Source organism: Cottoperca gobio, chromosome 5, assembly GCF_900634415.1.
Source record: "Cottoperca gobio chromosome 5, fCotGob3.1, whole genome shotgun sequence".
NCBI lineage: Eukaryota > Metazoa > Chordata > Actinopteri > Perciformes > Bovichtidae > Cottoperca > Cottoperca gobio.
The window spans coordinates 2,559,722-2,578,976 of NC_041359.1; the positions used below are offsets into that span (position 1 = coordinate 2,559,722).

The 19,255-nt window shown below is 41.5% G+C and overlaps 1 protein-coding gene across 3 annotated transcripts in view; it reads right to left on the reverse strand.

The window, feature by feature from the left end:
- The window catches only part of fbln2 (fibulin 2), a 70,845-nt gene that overhangs the window by 21,998 nt on the left and 29,592 nt on the right, over window positions 1-19,255 (reverse strand). For all 3 annotated transcript variants that reach the window (XM_029432321.1, XM_029432319.1, XM_029432320.1), the window contains exons 5-11: window positions 18,800-18,986; window positions 16,577-16,786; window positions 14,267-14,401; window positions 12,284-12,385; window positions 6,968-7,102; window positions 3,804-3,941; window positions 2,580-2,723 (exon numbers count right to left, since the gene is read on the reverse strand). In XM_029432321.1, the coding sequence (XP_029288181.1) occupies window positions 2,580-2,723; window positions 3,804-3,941; window positions 6,968-7,102; window positions 12,284-12,385; window positions 14,267-14,401; window positions 16,577-16,786; window positions 18,800-18,986 (1,051 nt within the window). The remainder of the gene's footprint in view (window positions 1-2,579; window positions 2,724-3,803; window positions 3,942-6,967; window positions 7,103-12,283; window positions 12,386-14,266; window positions 14,402-16,576; window positions 16,787-18,799; window positions 18,987-19,255) is intronic.

Below are 19,255 nucleotides of genomic sequence, written 5' to 3' on the forward strand. Positions count from 1 at the left end.
AAGCTCAGAAACAGATCTATTTGAAGAAATGTTCTTCAAAGTTCTTGTTAACTTTTACAGAGGAGCAATAAAAAGCATCCCGACTGGAAACATTACAAACTGACATCAGTATGACACCGTCCGTAAAGTCTGCAACAGAGGGTATTGCTGTATCAGTGCTGTTGGATGTGCAAAGACTTTTCAGTGGATGATTAAAACCGCCCAGAACATCAATGGTTCTCATCTACTGAGCATTAGGGTTATCAGTTTGGTCTCTGAGCAGAGCTCAAAGAACATTAAAAGACAATACCCATGACAGCCACCCAGCCACAACCTGTTCACCCTGCTGCCACACTACACCACTCCTCCGCTCCCTTCACTGGCTATCAGTGGCGGTCCAAATCTGCTTCAAGACTCTGGTGCTGGCCTACCATGCTGTGAATGGATCAGCCCCTTGATACATACAGGCCATGGTCAAACCATACACCCCAGTGGGTTCACTTTGCTCTGCATCGGCCAATCAGCATTTATTTAAGTGTAGTTTTTCAGTTACACCACAAGACGGAGTATCCATTAAAGCATATAGATATGTGTATAAAAACTCAATTAAAATCATGTTTGAAAGATCTGGAAGATTTTAATATGTCTAAACTCTGTATGTGTGTCAAATTGGCTCAGAGATTACACTTTTTATTATCAAAGAAGTCAGGATATGAATCAGCGATCCCGCAGTTCCCGAAAATGTGTGTTGATTTTTGCCAAGTACTGTACCCACTTTTGGTACTAATGGTCTAATTATTTGAAGAGAGACTAAAGTCCAAACAATCAGAAACAGATTAAATATTACTTTGAAACAGAAATGTTTTAAAAATACCACTGAACACATTGGGAACAAGTAGCAGAACAGTTGCTCACTGGCCACTTTATTAGGTACACCTGTTAAACTGCTCATTGACGCAAATATTTAATCAGCCAATCACATGGCAGCAACTAAATGCATTTAGGAATGTAGACTTGCTCAAGACGACCTGGTGAAGTTGTAAACAGAGCATCAGAATGGGGAAGAAAGGTGATTTAAGTAACTTTGAACGTGGCATGGTTGTTGGTGCCAGACGGGCTGGTCTAAGTATTTCAGAAACTGCTGATCTTCGGGGATTTCCACGCACAACCATCTCTAGGGTTTACAGAGAATGGTCTGAAAAAGAGAAAATATCCAGTGAGCGGCAGTTCTCTGGGCGAAAATGCCTCGTTGATGCCAGAGGTCATAAGAGAATGGCCAGAATGGTTCAAGATGATAGAAAGGCAACAGTAACTCAAATAACCACTTGTTACAACCAAGGAATGCAGAAGACCATCTCTGAACGCACAACACGTCGAAGCAGATGGGCTCCAGTAGCTGAAGACCACACCGGGTGCCACTCCAGTCAGCTAACAACAGGAAACTGAGGCTACAATTCGCAGGGGCTCACCAAAACTGGACAATAGAAGGTTGGAAAAATGTTGCCTGGTCTGATGTGTCTCGATTTCTGCTGCGACATTCGGACGGTAAGGTCAGAATTTGGCGTAAACAACATGAAAGCATGGATCCATCCTGCCTTGTATCAACGGTTCAGGCTGGTGGTGGTGGTGTAATGGTGTGGGGGATATTTTTCTGGCATACGTTGGGCCCCTTAGTACCAATTGAGCATTGTTTAAACGCCACAGCCTACCTGAGTATTGTTGCTGACCATGTCCATCCCTTTATGACCACAGTGTACCCATCTTCTGATGGCTACTTCCAGCAGGATAACGCGCCATGTCACAAAGCTCAAATCATCTCAAACTGGTTTCTTGAACATGACAATGAGTTCACTGAACTCAAATGGCCTCCACAGTCACCATATCTCATTCCATAGAGCACCTTTGGGTGTGCTGGAACGAGAGATTTGCATCATGGATATGCAGCCGACAAATCTGCAGCAACTCCGTGATGCTATCATATCAAAATGGACCAACATCTCTGAGAAATGTTTCCAGCACCTTGTTGAGTGAATGCCACAAATAATTAAGGCAGTTCTGAAGGCAAAAGGGGCTCAAACCCGGTACTAGTAAGGTGTACCTAACAAAGTGGCCGGTGAGTGTATACTACCTGTCTACAAGAGCTGAACATTTTGACATTTGAATGGTTTCTGTAGCTTAAGCATACGGGAGGAGTCGACTTATAGACATGCGAGAGACGGAATAAGAAATATTACAAGAACAATGCTGTGTCAGCATTTGCACTAATAAAGATTTGGATAACAATCATGTTGAAAAATGGCGTGTATGGTTAACAATTCAGGGCCTTTTCACCTGCAGTTACTTCATGGTTATTTTACATTTATTATATATTTTGTCTGTATTTATTCATATTATGTATTCAATTTTGTACAATTCTGGTCGCCATATGACTGACCCTAACTGGCTGATATTAAGGCTCATTCTTCCTTATGGCATTTTGTAACTATTCATTTGAGCTGTTGTGTCTGAGCAAAAACAAATAGAATAGCAAAGCTTTCATCACTTCTTTCCGCAGTGGCCAGCCTCAGTCAATGCTGTTGCGTTTAAAAGGTCAATCTCACCAACACACTTGACTCCATCAGGGCTGACGTGGTAGCCGTGGCTGCACGTTATGATCTTCTGCTGGCATGTGTAGGAGCCCACTGTGTTGATACAGTTAAAGCCTGAGCTGCACAGCTCGCTCAGGCTGCTGCACTCATTTATGTCTGCAGAAACACACACAGAGAAAATCACGCCTAAAGACAGCTGAAAACATGACAGAGGAGAACGATTGTTGGAAGGTTTAATCCTGATTGACAGGCCTACTTCCTAAGTCATTTTTACAGAACAATTATGGAACCGTGTATTTACTTGTTGAAGTTATAATGTCTTTTGAATACATAGTAGTCCAATACATGGGGAGCAGTGTTGATGCAGCAGATTATAAACTGTAGATCTAATACATGTGTATGTAGTCAGGTGGATGTTTGAAAATGAAAATAGTGAAAATAAGAGGTAGTCTGAAAAATCTAAATAAACAGTTTACAAAGCTAAAGGAAGCCTTCCATCAGGAGTGATAGATCTGTAATGTATGTGCAAACATCTGCTGAGTAGTAAGGCTTGATGATTACTTTGCTTTGCATGGCTGAATATATCAGTGTAAAGGGGAGAATCGTGGGTATATATAGAACACATTTGTATTCAGATATCTTGAGGTGAGAGGTCAAGGGACCACTAAGAATATGGCCATGCCATTTTTTCCCTCGTAATAAATTAGCCTGATTTTGGAGCTTTACTTAGCCCTCTTCTCGACAAGTTAGCATGACATGGTTGGTGACAATAGATTATGTTTAGTAGATTCAGATGTTCACTCTAACTTTAAAACTGCTACAGCCTCTTAAAGACTGCAAAGTTAGTGGCCAGAGGGTTAAAAACATCCTTGAAACTAGCAATTGAGACCATAAACTCATTAGGAAATAGTTACGGAGAGAATAAATCAAGTGAGAAGATAGGGTTATTTTCTCACAGACTTCTACACAATCTGGGCTTCTTTTGCAACAGTGGCGATGCTGATGCTGGCCATTGAAGAGAATACAGTATTAAGACTCTTTTGCATTTTATTGGACACTTTTATGATATAAATATTATGGCTATAACTCATGATATCCCCCAGGAAAGCTTTTAATGTTTAACTCATACAAAAGAGTATGTGTCGGACTGTTTCTTGTCAAGGCGGAGGAACTTCTTGGAGTATGATCACTGTGAGGTTACCAGGCAACCAGAGAGCAGCACTGACAGTGTCTTACCGATACAGTTGCCATGGGAGTCCTGTGAGAAGCCGGTGATGCACTTGGGTTTGGGATTACACAGGAAAGAGCCCAGTGTGTTCACACACACAAAGCCCATACCACAGTTATGGCTTTGCAGAACACATTCATCAATGTCTGGAAGAAAGAACAGATAACATAAATACAATATCATCTTGACAAAATAGTCCATACTTTATTCAATTGTTAAGAGTTCAAATGTGCTGTCAACTCTCTGAGCTTGTTAACAGTACAGTAGGTGGCACTGTGGGTCAAGCACAGAGTAAACATGAGCAGCTTCCCAGAAACATCTCAGTCAATGAGGAAAGATTCCCCTCCTATAAAAAATATCACAACTCCGCAATCAACAGTTGAACAAAACTTCTTAAATGACAGTTATTGAATATCATGAGCGATGGATAAAACTAAATGGAAGGCTTGTGCCTTGGATTCTCTGAGACTCGTCCTGTGGCACAAGCGGAAGGTCTTAATTTGGGTTTTTCTCTTCCAATCATCATCAGAGGGATATTTCCAACATCACAGCAGAGACCTTTACTTCCTTTCATGGAGCGAATTAGTTTTTCCCTGTTGAATGGTCGACTAAATATCACCTTCATTATCTAGCTCATGGGTCGGCAACCTTTACTATCAAAAGAGCCATTTTGCCACCTCTTCCACCAAATAAAATGTGTCTGGAGCCGCAACACATATTTCATAACACAGCTTAAGTTGTATATATAGTTATACTATATTTGTTGCATTTATGAAATTACAGAAAGACAAAGGAAACTGTTGAGATTGTATTGTTATTGTATTGTTATTAGGACAACACCAAACTCTTAGCGGTATCAACTCAATTATTTCTTCCTGCACCACATCAGAGTTCACATACCTGCATAACAGCGCTGTCTGTTCAATATAATTTACATCACTTGACTCATCACAAGCGATTGAATATGCTTCAGCTGAATTGATGTCCTCAATTTGCTGTTTGGTGATGTTTGTTGGCATTTTAATGGCACGGTCTTTGTAGAGAGAGACATATCTCAAACTTTGTTTTTGAAGTCCGAAAATAGATGTTCTGATATTTTTAAGAATGCTTCTTTCATGTATTCTCCATCTGTGAATGGCTTTCCACGCCGTACTATCTCCTGAGTGGCCACAAAACTAGCAGCAGTAGATGAGTTTGAAAATTTCATTCATTTCTTGAAAGATTGCTCTGCTCTGCTTTCAGCAGAAGTGCAGAAATCGCTTTTTATCGCGCATCTCCAGCTTGGTACTTTTCAGCAAATGGTGTGTGTCTGTTCTTGAAATGTCTTTCGACATTACATTTTTTGTTGTTAGCTAATTTCTCGCCACATATCAAACAGGTAAACCAGCATCGTTGGCAGTAAAAGCAAATGCATCTGTCCACGCAGAATTTTTCCTCTGAGATATTTCTTTTTTTAGTTGTATCCATTGTTAGTTTACCGAGTTAGCCGGGGGTCAGAAACTCAAGATTAGCCACCTGCAGGGAAAGGCGCCGCGCTCGTAAACGCAGGAGAATGTGATGCATATTTTAGTGGACGAAATGTAAAAATTAAATTAAATGTATTTCAGTGTCACAATATCACCTCAAACTCCAAGATAAGAGCTGTTCCGTTTGAAAGATTGTCCACTGTGCAACAAAAAAATACATAAAAATAATGTTATTTATTTCCATGTTTTTTTTTTGTCAAAGCTTCAGGGAGCCACTGCAGATGGGTTAAAGAGCCGCATGTGGCTCCGGAGCCTCAGGTTGCCAACCCCTGATCTAGCTACATTGATTAGTCCTCCCTGGTGCAAAGTGCTGATGACAAGAGGCAGAGAGCTTCAAAGTGCTTCACCGGCCGCACAATGCTTTCTCTCTGGATTATTATGTTGTCACATACTGAACCTGGGCATCTGCTGAAGCACAAACATCACCACTGGGGGCCAAACACATAAGCATACATCTTAATGAAGTCTCGCTGACTGAGCTGAAGTCATAACCACAAAACATACACATTGCCAAAGTATGTTAGGAATCTAAGAATTAAAACTATTGTAAGTAATCCATATAACTCACATCAATCTGAGGATTTGTGTAGAATTATATTCATTTAAACAGGGATGGAGGGTGAAAATGAGCTGTCAAAATATATCCTGTTCTTGTTGAAGAGTCTCCTTGAAAATAACTATCTGCCATCAATAATGCCAGCACACTCCACGAGCCTCAACACATATTCATACGCTACCACTTGTATTCAGGGATTTGTGAGTGCTTAAGGGGAGCATTAAGGACAGATCCTTCTTGGTTTTCGGAGATACAATTAGAAAGAGCAATACAATTACGCAGCGCCTCAGTCTGAGCCAAGGGTGTTGGACTTGTGTGCTGTTGGTTGTTGATCCTCTTTAAATTGCCAAGAAATGGGCAACACTGAGCAACACACTCCAACACAAACACCAGCCTCTTGTCAAGTGCCAAGTTGTGTTATGAAGTGGAAATACACTGAAGGTAATGTTTAGGACCTCATAACATGAAGGCTGTAAAAACATATGAATGAGTATTATGGTTTTCAGCCAGATGTATTGCAACCCAGTATCCCCAGGAATCTTGTGCATATTGGACTAATCTGCAGCTCATGATTTATGTCTAGGTTTATAACCATGGTTTATATGCCATAATCGCAGTATTTTCCTAACCTTAACCATATTGTAGTGGCAATGCACAGATATTGGAATAAGTGAGAATTTGAAGGAATAATTTGACATTTTGGGAATTAAATTAAATAAGCAGATCAAAACTACTTTCATGTCTGTACTGTAAATATGGAGCTACCACTAGCAACCGGTTAGCTTAAAGACTGGAAACAGCTGTACATTACAAAGGGTGCCTGCGTCCCATTTCAGAAATAGTCTTCACTGTGAGTCTTGCTATCATCTTGCAGGATCATGCATGGGTCGCAAGTATGGTGTTTATAAGTTAAACATGTCAAAATGAACATAAGAGGAAATTATCTCAATACATTTTTAGTAATTTTAGTGAGTGTCATATTTCTGTAGCATTCAAAAACAGTGAAAATCCTGTGTTGCACATCATCAGCATTTCCACCGACTGCTGGGTAAATTGGCCTTATGAGATTCATTAGGAACAATGAACTTACCCTCGCAAACACTGTTCCTCAGCTGGTAGCCTGCAGGACAAGTGACCTGCAGCTCGCAGACAAATGATCCCACTGTGTTCACACAGTGCTCACTGGGCCGACAACTGTGGGTGTTGGTTGCACACTCATCCACATCTGCAGAAGAAGAACAACAACGGTGACTGTGAGTCAAATGACAGGGGGGAGAGGGGGACGGACAGAGGGTGTATGACTATGAGGTGGAGGTGAGGTTGATGCCGGACAGAGCCTGTACATATTTCTCCCCCCCCCCCCCAACTGGCTCTGAATGCAACCATGATGGAGCTCAATGAGTCAGCAGCAGATGGACGTCAGCAAAAGAAAACTTACAAAGGAAGTCATTCGTACATCTAAGAATATGAGGCATTCCAGGAAATTACATGTAATGCTTTTGCCTGCATGGAGCTGACCAGCTGTCATGAGAGTCTCAGACTGAAACACTTGCTTTAACATACAACTGAAAACAGTGTGTGTGTGTGTGTGTGTGTGTGTGTGTGTGTGTGTGTGTGGGGAGGGGAGCCCCACCCTTCGCGAAACAGAGCAGAGGAGAGAATGTGAATGCGCAAAGCAACGCAGTAGACACTGAAACGTGCACAAACATTAGATAAATAACACAAGCGTTTAGTTTATTTAAAAGTGAATATTAAAAAACACCTTGAATTTCAGTGGGGGGGGCACGGAGTTCCGTTGGGGGGGGCGCAGTGCAATTAACTGCTCCAAGCTATTATTTTTCCATAGAACGTCGTCCTCATACCCATCCATCCCCATCCCCCAATCATTGCCACTGCCCACTTCTTTAACTAAAATAATTACTGTATACTATAGAATCACAGATTTATTTAAAACGGAAAGAAAAACAAGTGTGAGTACATGTTTTAGCACTTAAAACAATGTGTTTTATCCTGCAGAAAGTGAAAAAAGAGGTGCAGTAAAGGTATACTGTAGATGTAATGGACATTTTATTTAGCCTGCATGAACCGATTTATGCAGCAGTTCAAAAATATTATACACAAAATAGATTCATATTCTTCCAGGCAATAATGGGGGGAAAAAACAAGTTCTGCATCTTAAAAACTCCAGGAGAATGTTCTCAACTGCGGTTACTGTGAACACCAGAAGAAAACGGCCATGAACTCTTTCAAATAATCATATAAACTGATGGGTTTAGTAGCTGTGTTGCCTACTGAATTACAAATTGCACAACACTGCTGCTGGGCTCATGCCAAGACAGTGTAGTTGGCTGCTACAGTGCCTTATCGTGCTTCCCAGTGAATGGTTAGATTAACTGGATGTGCTGATAGCGTTGGACTGGAATTATTGTGCCTGTATCTGCGTGTTTGTGTGCATGCAGCAGCGGGATTTGCAGATCATCCCAAAATATGTTGCATTCCACAGGGAACCTGACGAAAAGGTCTTCTACAAATCAGCATGAAGGAGCCAGGGCTGAAAAGCATATTCTACTTCGCTGCCATTGTATCTAATGGCAGTCCCTTGCTGAAATACCTCTCAACTTTCAAAGCTACAGGGAATTTGAATGAACTTGTGTGCCTTAGAACACCTTCCCATGAGAGCCGGAGGAGGAAAACCACTGATCTGAGGTTTTCAGCAGCACCTGGTGTGTGAATAACACCCTGCAGCTCTTTTACCCTAAGGTTTTTCACCTTAGAACACTGCACAAGCATCACCTCTCACACCACAGAACATAGTTTATTGTAACATATGTGGAGCGGCAGCAAACACATTCACATTACCCACTAAGATGAACAATTTTCCCTTTGTGTAGTGCAGCAGTGACTTTGGGGCCTGCCTGTTGCAAATGTCCCCTTTTTTTACCCAACCGAGACACATCTGCTGTCTCCATTGTTTGGAGGATATTTCAAGGGCATATCACCTCGTCCACCTCGTCCACCTCGTCCCGTGGGCCCTGCTTGCTGTCATGCATAGGAATGGACGGGACTGTTTGCGTATCGCCAGTGGTGCAGAAAAACGCCTTCCACTCTGGTGGCCAGCATTATTCGGCATTGAAAGAGAAACATTGAAGCAATCCAATACAAGGTGGAAACAAAGGCTATTTTTTTGAAAAACACAAATGAGTCGTTGAACAGAGTGGGGAGTGTGGGGGTGGGGGAGTGTTAATATCCTCCATATTACTATATCACTCCTCAGCAATCCCAGCCATGTAAATCTAAAGATAATGTTAGCAATGTGACCACAGAGAGGATAGTGCACCCAGGATGACTATTTAATGCATCGTCTCATCAATAGGTATGTCAGAGCCCTGATTGACTGTCTCATCCACACATTAACTATTCATGTGGAGTATAATGCTCTGTTCACACATCGCATTCTGGTTGACACACTGGAAACGTCACCATGGGAACAACTGTGTGTTAAGTATGCAGCTGAATACACTATAGAAAGAGAACAGAGCAGGAGCTGAGCATCTAATCACTGAAAGCTAAAAAGGCCTGTGGAGTCGACAGTATCGTAAATGAAATGATTAAATATTCTTCAATTTATACATTAATGAATTTGAGATCAATCCACTGCACCTGGCCTCACCCTGAATGGCACAGAAATGAGGGGTTTCCTATATGCAAATGACTTGGTGTTGCTATCAACAACAAAAGAAGGTCTACAGCAGAACTTCAACCTCCTGCATACACGTACACTTACAGTTAACCCAAAGAAAACTAAAAATATTATATTTCAGAAGTCAGGAAAACACACACGATTTATATTTGGACATCACTAAATTACAATATAAAAAAAAACTACACATGACCTCAACATAAGGTCCAAAGGAAGCTTCAACTTGGCTGTGAAAGATCTGAGACAAAGCAAAAAAAGCTTTTCATGATATTAGAGATATACATAATACATTTGAAATTCCAGTAAAATCTGACTAAACATTTTCCAATTTGTATTAGAACCGATAATTCTTCACGGCAGTGAAATGTTGGGAACAAAATGAAATCATGAAATTGACAAAACAATAATGCAATCTTTGCACACAGTTCCAGTAAGTACATCCTGCATGTCGGCAAAATACTTCATATTGAAAATACAAAAAAGAGCAATACAATTCTACAACCATCTAAAAACTAGTGACCCCCAGACATACCATCACAAATCTCTAACCTGCCAGGAGCTAAAGCCAGAGAAGCCCTCAGCCAGCTGGTCCTGAGGCTCTGTCCGGACAACCTCGGGACCACGACACCAACTTAATCAAACCAAACCAAATTATCAACCAACAAAAAGAAAACTAGATCACACACTGCAAGGAAACAACCAAAACATTTTTTTAAATTGAAATGTAATCTGAGTCTAATTGCTCAAGGAACAAAAGACTGGTGGTCCTTATTTTCCTTCACCCTACTCGCCATCCTTGTCATGCGCCACAACCTGTTCTGATCTCAGTTGTTAAGTAGTGCTATTTGCTTTGTTCCATTCCAGTCGAAAAGCAAAAGTTGACCACCCACAACTCAGACATGTGGGAACACTTTTGGTCTTAAGTCTCGCTCACTGAATGGAAGGAAATCAGAGGGGAAACACTAACTCTTATGCATCCAGAGGTATTTTGACTGACAGACAGATTAAATAAACTCTGCCAGGACTGCACTTCCAATGTATACACTCAGTCACAAGTGCAAGGAAATCAAAGTTTCATTGCAGGCCAGTACTAAAGCAGCATGTGATCTGAGAATTCATACAAGCCAACTATTTTCATGTTAATATCACTCATTTCTGTACACTCAAAAGTACATGTGGTGTAAGAAGGGATTTGCATAAGCAACTTCCTTTCTCTCCCAAGTGTTTTGCTCTGTTCCGAAATCATGGATCAATTCACCGACTACTCCAGTATTTCTGCAAGACTATCAATGGAGAACAGTTTTGGCATGGTAACAATTACATTCTTTATTGGAGGGAATTTTAATATCTTTGGGACTTTTTCCACAGTAAAATCTTAAATGCTTGTCTCGTCATTTTACATGGATTTTCAGCTCCAGCACAACTTTATTTGCTGCACAGGGATCTTATATATCAAACGTTCAATGTTCACCAGCGATATAAGCGACTCCTTTAGAGTCGACTCTTTGGATCTTTGGTGTCTTGGATAGCAGTGTTGTGTTATATCAATCAACTGTTAACATCAATGGGGGTAGACTAAATACTAGAAACACATCTCAGTATAATGCAGCAATATTCGACTATCTATACACAGAGCTCCGAGGGGCATTGTGGGGGTCCGGTCCTTGCGGGCCTTGCTCAAGAGCACCTCGGCAGTGCCCAGGAGTGAAAATGAATGCCTGTGCTAAATGTATTTCACCAGTGTTTCTGACTGTGTGAGACGCAACTATGTCACGGAAGGTGTATTGCTCAGAACCCAAGGAAGCACAGTTTGGAGCGTGAAGTTATTTGTGTAAGCAGTTCTTGAGTAAGCTGCAAGAAGCAATACCACACGCCCATTGTGAACAGGCATGTTTTGCATGGGCACCACACTAGTTTTGTAGAAGCTAGAAAAAGCAATATTTTTGGGACCAATTTAAGATGCATGTCTTCAGTAGGAAGGAACTGGAATTTTTGCTGACTAAAATAAAAATATAGCTAAAGCAATTGACTAAATGTATATAGGAAATTGCGTACTTACAGGAAATTATATATTTTTGGTTTATAATGAGAATTTATGATACCTATAATGCTAGCATGTGTTTCTTAACACATTTGCAAGCACCAGGCAGCACATGCTTTATGATTGTCCTTTAAACTACAACAAAATGCAGTGTGTGTGTGTGTGTGTGTGTGTGTGTGTGTGTGTGTGTGTGTGTGTGTGTGTGTCAGAGGTGCACTCTTGTGTCCAGTTATCACAGAGAACTTTATGATGGGAAGGTATGTCACACAGATGGGAAGTTGTTGTTACTGCAGCTGGAGCTGCCTCAGAGTAATTGGCAATGGTTGACTAATTGTACAGTCTCCACCACCAGGAAGTGGGATCCCAATCAGTCGATGCATTGTTTAGTATCACAAGACCTGAATTTTCCTCCATCAGTGACAGCATCCAATTAAAAAGTGTCCTGATCTCAGGAAACTGCTCCAGTGCACTTTTGTTCTGTTCTCATGGCTGTATGTGTTGTTGATATATACAGCAGTGAGTGGTGTTGTTGATGGGGTCGTGTTATTTGTAACTTTGTGCAAACCCCTGCTTGAGGAAGACAGCTTAAGGGATTTATACGAGGATTGTAAATCGCTCCAATTACAGCGAGCAGTGCCACGACAAGAAGGAACAGCAGCCCTTACCTTCACACACGCGTCCATCTATCATCAGCGTGAACCCTGGGAAGCAGGAGCAGCGTGCCCGGCCTGCCATCGCTGTACACTGTTGACTGCAAACACCATATTCTGCAAGACACAAAGATGCGAGCGGCATGATCACAATCATCTCTGGATTCCATACGACTACGCCTCCAGGACAGTCATTCACTCATAATGTCTTAGATTTCTCCTCCTTGAGCTGTTTCTCTGCTGTCTTGCTAATTCATTGCACCGTTCTCTTGCTCCCCGAGGCTCCCACCTTCACACTGATCATCACTCCCTAAAAGAAGGTGCCTTTCAAGAGCCATCGCATTCAACACAACATAATCCATTATCTCTGTTTGACAGCACGAGGGTCCTGCTACAAAGAGGCATGGGCAAGGAACTGTTTCCCAAACAATTTCTCACCAACACATTCCCTGCTAAAGTGTCAGATCGATACATTGATTAGGGTATTCTTATAACTAACATTTAGAGACACTTTAAAGGAGCGAGTAGAGACTTGAGGGTGTACAGTGCTGATCTTCTCCTGACTTGATCAACATTCAGCTCAGGAAGCTGCAGCAGCACAAACACAGCGGGTCAACTGTGACTGAACAGCTTATCACTGAGAGCGCATGCAGCAAGGCAACTGTCCCTGTTTCTACTTCTGTTCATAAGGGAATTATTTACTTCAAGGCAATCAGATGGTGCACATCATGTCAGCCCGTTATTTACTTCAAGGCAATCAGATGGTGCACATCATGTCAGCCCGTTCCCAGCCCGGCCGGCCTGCATGCAGAGCTGATTTGCAGAGCAGATGCGTCCTGCTTACTGGGCTCTGCACATAGAGTTGGAGGCTGGAGACACGAGTGACTGCTTGTACACTTCACCGCCTAATTAAACACTCTGAAAAGCTCCAAACACACATTACACATAGAGCTGTACCACACAATTTTAGAGCTTAGAACACTGAGGTCAAACATTGGGAGGGTCTTCAAAAAACCTGTTTTTATTGTATTGTATTGTTATTTTATTTTAATATTTTGCATTATTACTATCATAAATAGACTATGTAGGCTGAAAAAATAGCTTGACAGAACATTTTGTATATCTAAAACAATGTAAGATCCTTTGAAAGTCCCATATTGGTCAGATTCCTTTTTTTCCTTTAAAGCAGGTCTAGGTGCGTTATAAATACTGTGAAAGTATCAAAACGCTCAATCCACTGAGAAATACACACAGTCCACAGAAAATGTTCCTTTAAAAGGACTTCCGTAAGATTGTGATGTCACAACTACACTATATACATATACAGTACATATACATATACATATGCGGTTGCACAAGACCCGGAAACACTGACTAATCAGAGCAGACTGAGCTTTTCCAGGTGGGGGGCTTAAGTGTTTCAAACAGAGAGTGAATATAGGAACATTCAGACAGTGATGAAGACACCGGACCCCCACACTGTCCGCCAGGCGCTTTATATATAGTAGCTGCCCACTGCTCCTAATACTAGGATGGGTTAAATGCAGAGCCTAAATGTCCCTGTGTGTGTGTGTGTGTGTGTGTGTGTGTGTGTGTGTGTGTGTGTGTGTGTGTGTGTGTGTGTGTGTGTGTGTGTGTGTGTGTGTGTGTGTGTGTGTGTTGCTGTGTAAATGTGTGACGATAAAAGGAGGATTAAAAAAAATGTTTTCCACTGAGTCAGACAGGGATGGTTGAAGAGCAGACTGAGATGATTCACTGAGTAATATATGGTATTATTTTACCTGAAATTGTAATGTACTGCCCAGAATGACAACAGCATATCCAGGATGCCCATCATCTTGCTGCACTTCAACACGTGTATTCTCTTTTGTGCCTTAAGCAGTCTGAAACCTGTCTGAATCTAAACATCAAATATGATGAATGTGGATTTCTAATAGAAATGCACAGATGCTGAAAGTTTGAAAGTTTACAGGCTTTGCGGTGTAATGTTAGCATTACCTGCACATGGATCTCGGCGGACAGGGCGGGTGGTGGTTGCGCTGGATGTATTTGGGGCAGTGGTGGTGGAGGTAGTTTGTGTTGGGATCTCAGCAGGACTGTAATCTCGGACTCTGTTGTCCTCATCAGGACTCACTGCACATAGAAACACGACAACAGACACCAGGAAGAAAGTGTCAGTTAATGAAGCATGGAGGCTCACTGAAGGGGTTAAATACAAAATGGAAACATGTTAGTGATATATGAACGTTTTGAAAAGAATAATATTCCACATAATATCGATTTCCTTATGACAGGACATACATAATCTAAAATCAAGAAAGATTTTGATGAGCCTGTTTCAATGTCTCTCACTCAAGTGCCACAAGTATGATGATGAAATCTGTTGCTGGTCTAACCACAGCATCATAGTTAAATGATTATAGATACACATACTATACAAGTTAAGATTCCTGTATTTAATTAAGCTTTTACTGAAAGTAAGCAGTATGTCAAGCATTTTATCTTAGTAAAGCACAAGGTCAAACAGGACAACATTTAAAAACACTGTGAAGAAGACTACACATACAGTAAACACAACTCTAGCAGCCCACACTATGTGTCATCATAGCTGGGAGCTCAGTAGTTTAGCAACATTAAAGGCAATAGCATTTTTGATTGTGTTTCATGGATTGACGAGCTAGAAGTATCGATGCTTAATACAAATACTGTACGTCACAAACACACTCGAACAAATATGTCAAAAATGTTAATAATAATTAAAGAGGTTGAGTTATATATAGAGATAGCTGAAAGTGTTTGTAGGCTACGTTTTGGTAGCTTTGCTAGCTTGTCTACTTGTAGTCTAAGAAGGTAATCAGTGCAGAAGTGCAGAATACAAATGTGCTTTAAAAAGCTTGTTAACCAAACCTCCTTGACAAAATAGTTTCTATAGTTGTGATTCAATATGTCAATGTAAAATCTATGATTATTATTATTTTTTTTTAAAGCTAAATAATGGACCTCATGCAGCAACATTCTCTTACATTTCTCTTATATTTGCTGTAAAGAGAACAAATAAGAGAAGTCAACAAATCTGCTTTTAGCCAGGTGACCTGAATGATGAATTGATGATAAATGCATGTTATTTATGTTTCTCAAATTTAAAAATGATGTTTCCTTGTTTTGGAAAGACTATTAAGAGAGGAGCAAAAACATCACAAATCAATGGGTACTAACAAAATAAGACAAAAATAAGAGGACATTTGTTTGTATATCGCGTCGCGCATGTTGCCCGATAAGTTGTTGATGATGTCATGAGGGTCCTTTTCAGATTGGAAGACTTCCCATTTTTAAGGGAAAGCGTGTTTTTCAAACTGGGACTTTGAAACATGTGGTTGTTTACCAAAGACGGTATAATTAAAGATGCTAGGAAGTTTCATTATGAGAAATGTGAGATCCAGTGTTTTTGGATGAGGATATCTCAGACTCTGCTGCTCCAATTTTGACAGATTTGTTTTAAATTGTCTCTTGGGAGTCCCTCAAGTTTATGGAAGTGCAATACTAAATCCCTGGGATACCCCGTAATATTAAATGTGCATTCACCAGGTACCTAGACTGTTATTTACAGAATCCCAATAAATGAAGTTAATTAGTTACATTAGATTTGGGTGCAGGGCCACGCCTGTAATCACCTCTAAACACATCCGGCCTCCTTTGTCTCAGAATTCTGGAAGCACCCCCCCCCCCCCCCCTGTCCCTTCATCCATTCTCTTTCATACCTCATCCTAACCCTCATCCCTTTAATCTCTCTTCCCTTCTCCCCTCATCCCTTCCTATTCAATCTGGTGCATCCCTCTCCCATGTCTCATTCTAAGTACCATCTGGGTGCTTGTATTCAGATCGGGCAGAGACACGCCTGAGACGGAACCTCCACACTGCGTATCTCGCTCTGCCTGGACTTTAGTACATCATCCTGACCGATATAACAGACGACATCCCTTTACCTCCTTCACCCTCTCCCTCTTGCCTGCATCAGTCCTCAACATCTAATACCTGCGGGAATTCCATCTCTCTTTAAAAAATCTTTAAACGACATGATGTTGTGGGGTGCTTCTTGCAGTAAAGAGAAGTACTTCTCACTGCCATATTTCCGTGGACATTAAAATGCATGAATGATGAGTTTATGCTGAAAGTGAAAACAGAAATGTAGGGGAGCAGTGTTTACATGTCACAGAAACATTGATAAATTCAGAAATGTACGACCAAAGCCAGATGACTACAGTGACAGAGTTCATGTGTGAATTAACCTTCCAAGTTGAGTCTCAGTACCTGGTGCACAGGATTGTCCGTCCTGCTGCAGGATGTAGCCCTGGTTGCAGCCACAGCGGTACGATCCCCAGGTGTTGGTGCACGTGTGCTGGCACAGTTGGCCCAGGTAGAGCTGACACTCATCTACATCTTTCTGCTCCTCCACTGCGTTGGCTGCTTCACCTGTGGCACTGATGGCGAAGGCCTCCTTGGCGAACGTGCTGTCTGAGACTGGAAGGAGTGAGAGGAGGGAATCATTTATCCCAAACACTTACCTCTTAAAACTGACTTAACGACAGAAAACAACATCTACTCCTCCTTAACATTTACATTCAGAGTTTAAGTGAGTTATTATCGTTACAAGAAACCACAAGTAACAAGCGGAAAGGTCAGAGCCTTAGTAGGACCAAAACTATACTGCGCCAAAAAGCCACAGCACTGTGCATTAACATGTCACTTCATTTCAGACACCCTTATTCATCAAGGGGTGAGGGCCAAAACTATACTGCAGAAGTAATGGATCCAGTTGGGGCTTTTAAGAAAATATTTCTCAGTCATTACCCGGGGTGTAAATTAAGGTGCCTCAATGTTTGCCGTTTTAATTAAAAGGCTGTATAAACATATCCCCCATGAAAATAATTACAGTGCATGTCATCCAGATTTTCATCAATAAAACAAAGTAAAGACATCCGTCGTCATGCATTCTGAGAGAGAGAGAGGCTGTGTGTGTGTGTGTGTGTGTGCGTGTGCGTGTGTGTGTGTGTGTGTGTATGAGAGAGAGTTATACACTGATAGCATGGACCGTTTTTACAGCTCCTAAACCTTTCACAGCTTTCAGCAGGTTATTTGATTCCTACTTCAGAATGACATCATTCAAATTTCCCTTTAAAGCAGAAGGAAATTAGCTGCAGTCGATGGTTAAAACAGAGCCCATTAAAAAAGGGGTGGTATTAAGAGGAATTCCTCTGAAGTTGTGAATGAAATAACAGGCTAAGGCAGTGAGGAGACTGACCTTACCTCACCATTACAGTTGGATACAACTATTCCTATTAAAGAACAACCACAAAGGATGACTAATAATGAACTGCAAATGCATGCCGCGTGTCTGGGCCCAATATACCGTATAAGCTAGCTGAAAAGAGGTCTACCAAATTCTAAATCAATGATTTGGGGAGAAGGTCTCAGCTCTTGAGTTCGGACCTTTCCTGGTGCTTGTCTAAGAGGGATTCAATGCTCTAATTGCACAGGAGAGTACAGACAGTTAAACACACTCACACATGCAGTGTCATCCTGTAATGATTTAGTCTTATTTCTCGCCATTGATGAAAAGCATGCAAGTTCCTTACAGCTTCAAACAAGATACATTAGTGATGTTCAGAGGCCAGAGCACTGAACAGAAGTGTTCACAAACAAACTGCTTCAAACGAGGGTTTTAATCTAGAAGATACAAATTAGTATTCGTATACTTTTGCATTGAGGCGTGCTATTCGTGAACCTCAGCTTGAAAACTCATTAATGTAAATGTCAGTGGCATTAGGTACTTGATGGATTAGAGATGGAGGAAAACGTTGCTGGCACACGTAGAGAGACAGCTTGAGCTGCCATCTGCTCCCGATTCATCACAGCTTGTATTCATCTTTTCCCATTACTCGTAATGGTAACGTGACGCAGTCAACCAAGAGCATCATCTTGTGGGAGATCAAACTTGGCCTGTACTCTACCTCTGACATAAACTTCAATGAGGATAAAATAGTGGTAGCTCAACTCAGAACAATTCTTTATTCCAGTCCAATACACGTTTGTTGAAGGTAGTTTGAGTAAAGTAAAGTAAGTAATTTTGAGTTGGATGCCAATGTCGCCGTTTGATTGACAGGACTGTGCAGAATCGATCCCCGCCCAATCACTGTACAATACACGCCGGTAAGAGTTCTGTACGACTCAAACATGTAAACATGAGCAATGATAATATCACAAGATCCAGGCGGTTGCAGTTTTTATCTATTCTCTACACATACACCTTAGTGCAAGATGGGAACAATGATGCATTGATGTATTTTATGTGGAATATCATGGAAGCTTACTCAGCTTGTTAGCTTCCTCTTCACTTGCCTCCTGCATTTTTTATTTGCGCTGCTTTGAATCCATGGTGTGTTTGTAACAGACAGTAAATCCTAACACAACTAATGTGTATGATGAATGTTTTCCATGTCAGTGAAACATTGCAGTGCCGCGGGTAACATTTACCTTTCCTGGGCGTAGAAGTTGCTCTGGGCTTCTGCTTCCTCCTCAGCGATATCTGGCTGGGCCCTTCCTCGTCCTCGCAGCAGGTGAGGAAGATGTGACCGCAGGGGTAGCCCAGGTACTGGTGGGCATCGCAACCCCGTCCTTCACTGCGCACCCGTAAACCAAGGGCACAGCAGCTGCAGCACACCTGCCCATCCAGACACAACAGCAGAGCCTATAAGGAGTGTGTCACTGTGGTGCCGTCTCTAATCACCTCCTCTCTTTACGGCCCTCCACCATTAGGCATGTTTTATAACCAGTAGAGACAAAACAGCAGTTCATCCCTGTGAACACACTGCAATGGATTTCAGCTGCGGCCTCAAGCTGAACCACATGTCATGCAAAGAAAACCAGACTTTCACATTTTAAAACAATGACCTGGCACAATGGTTTGTCTCAGCTTTCTCAAGACGTGAA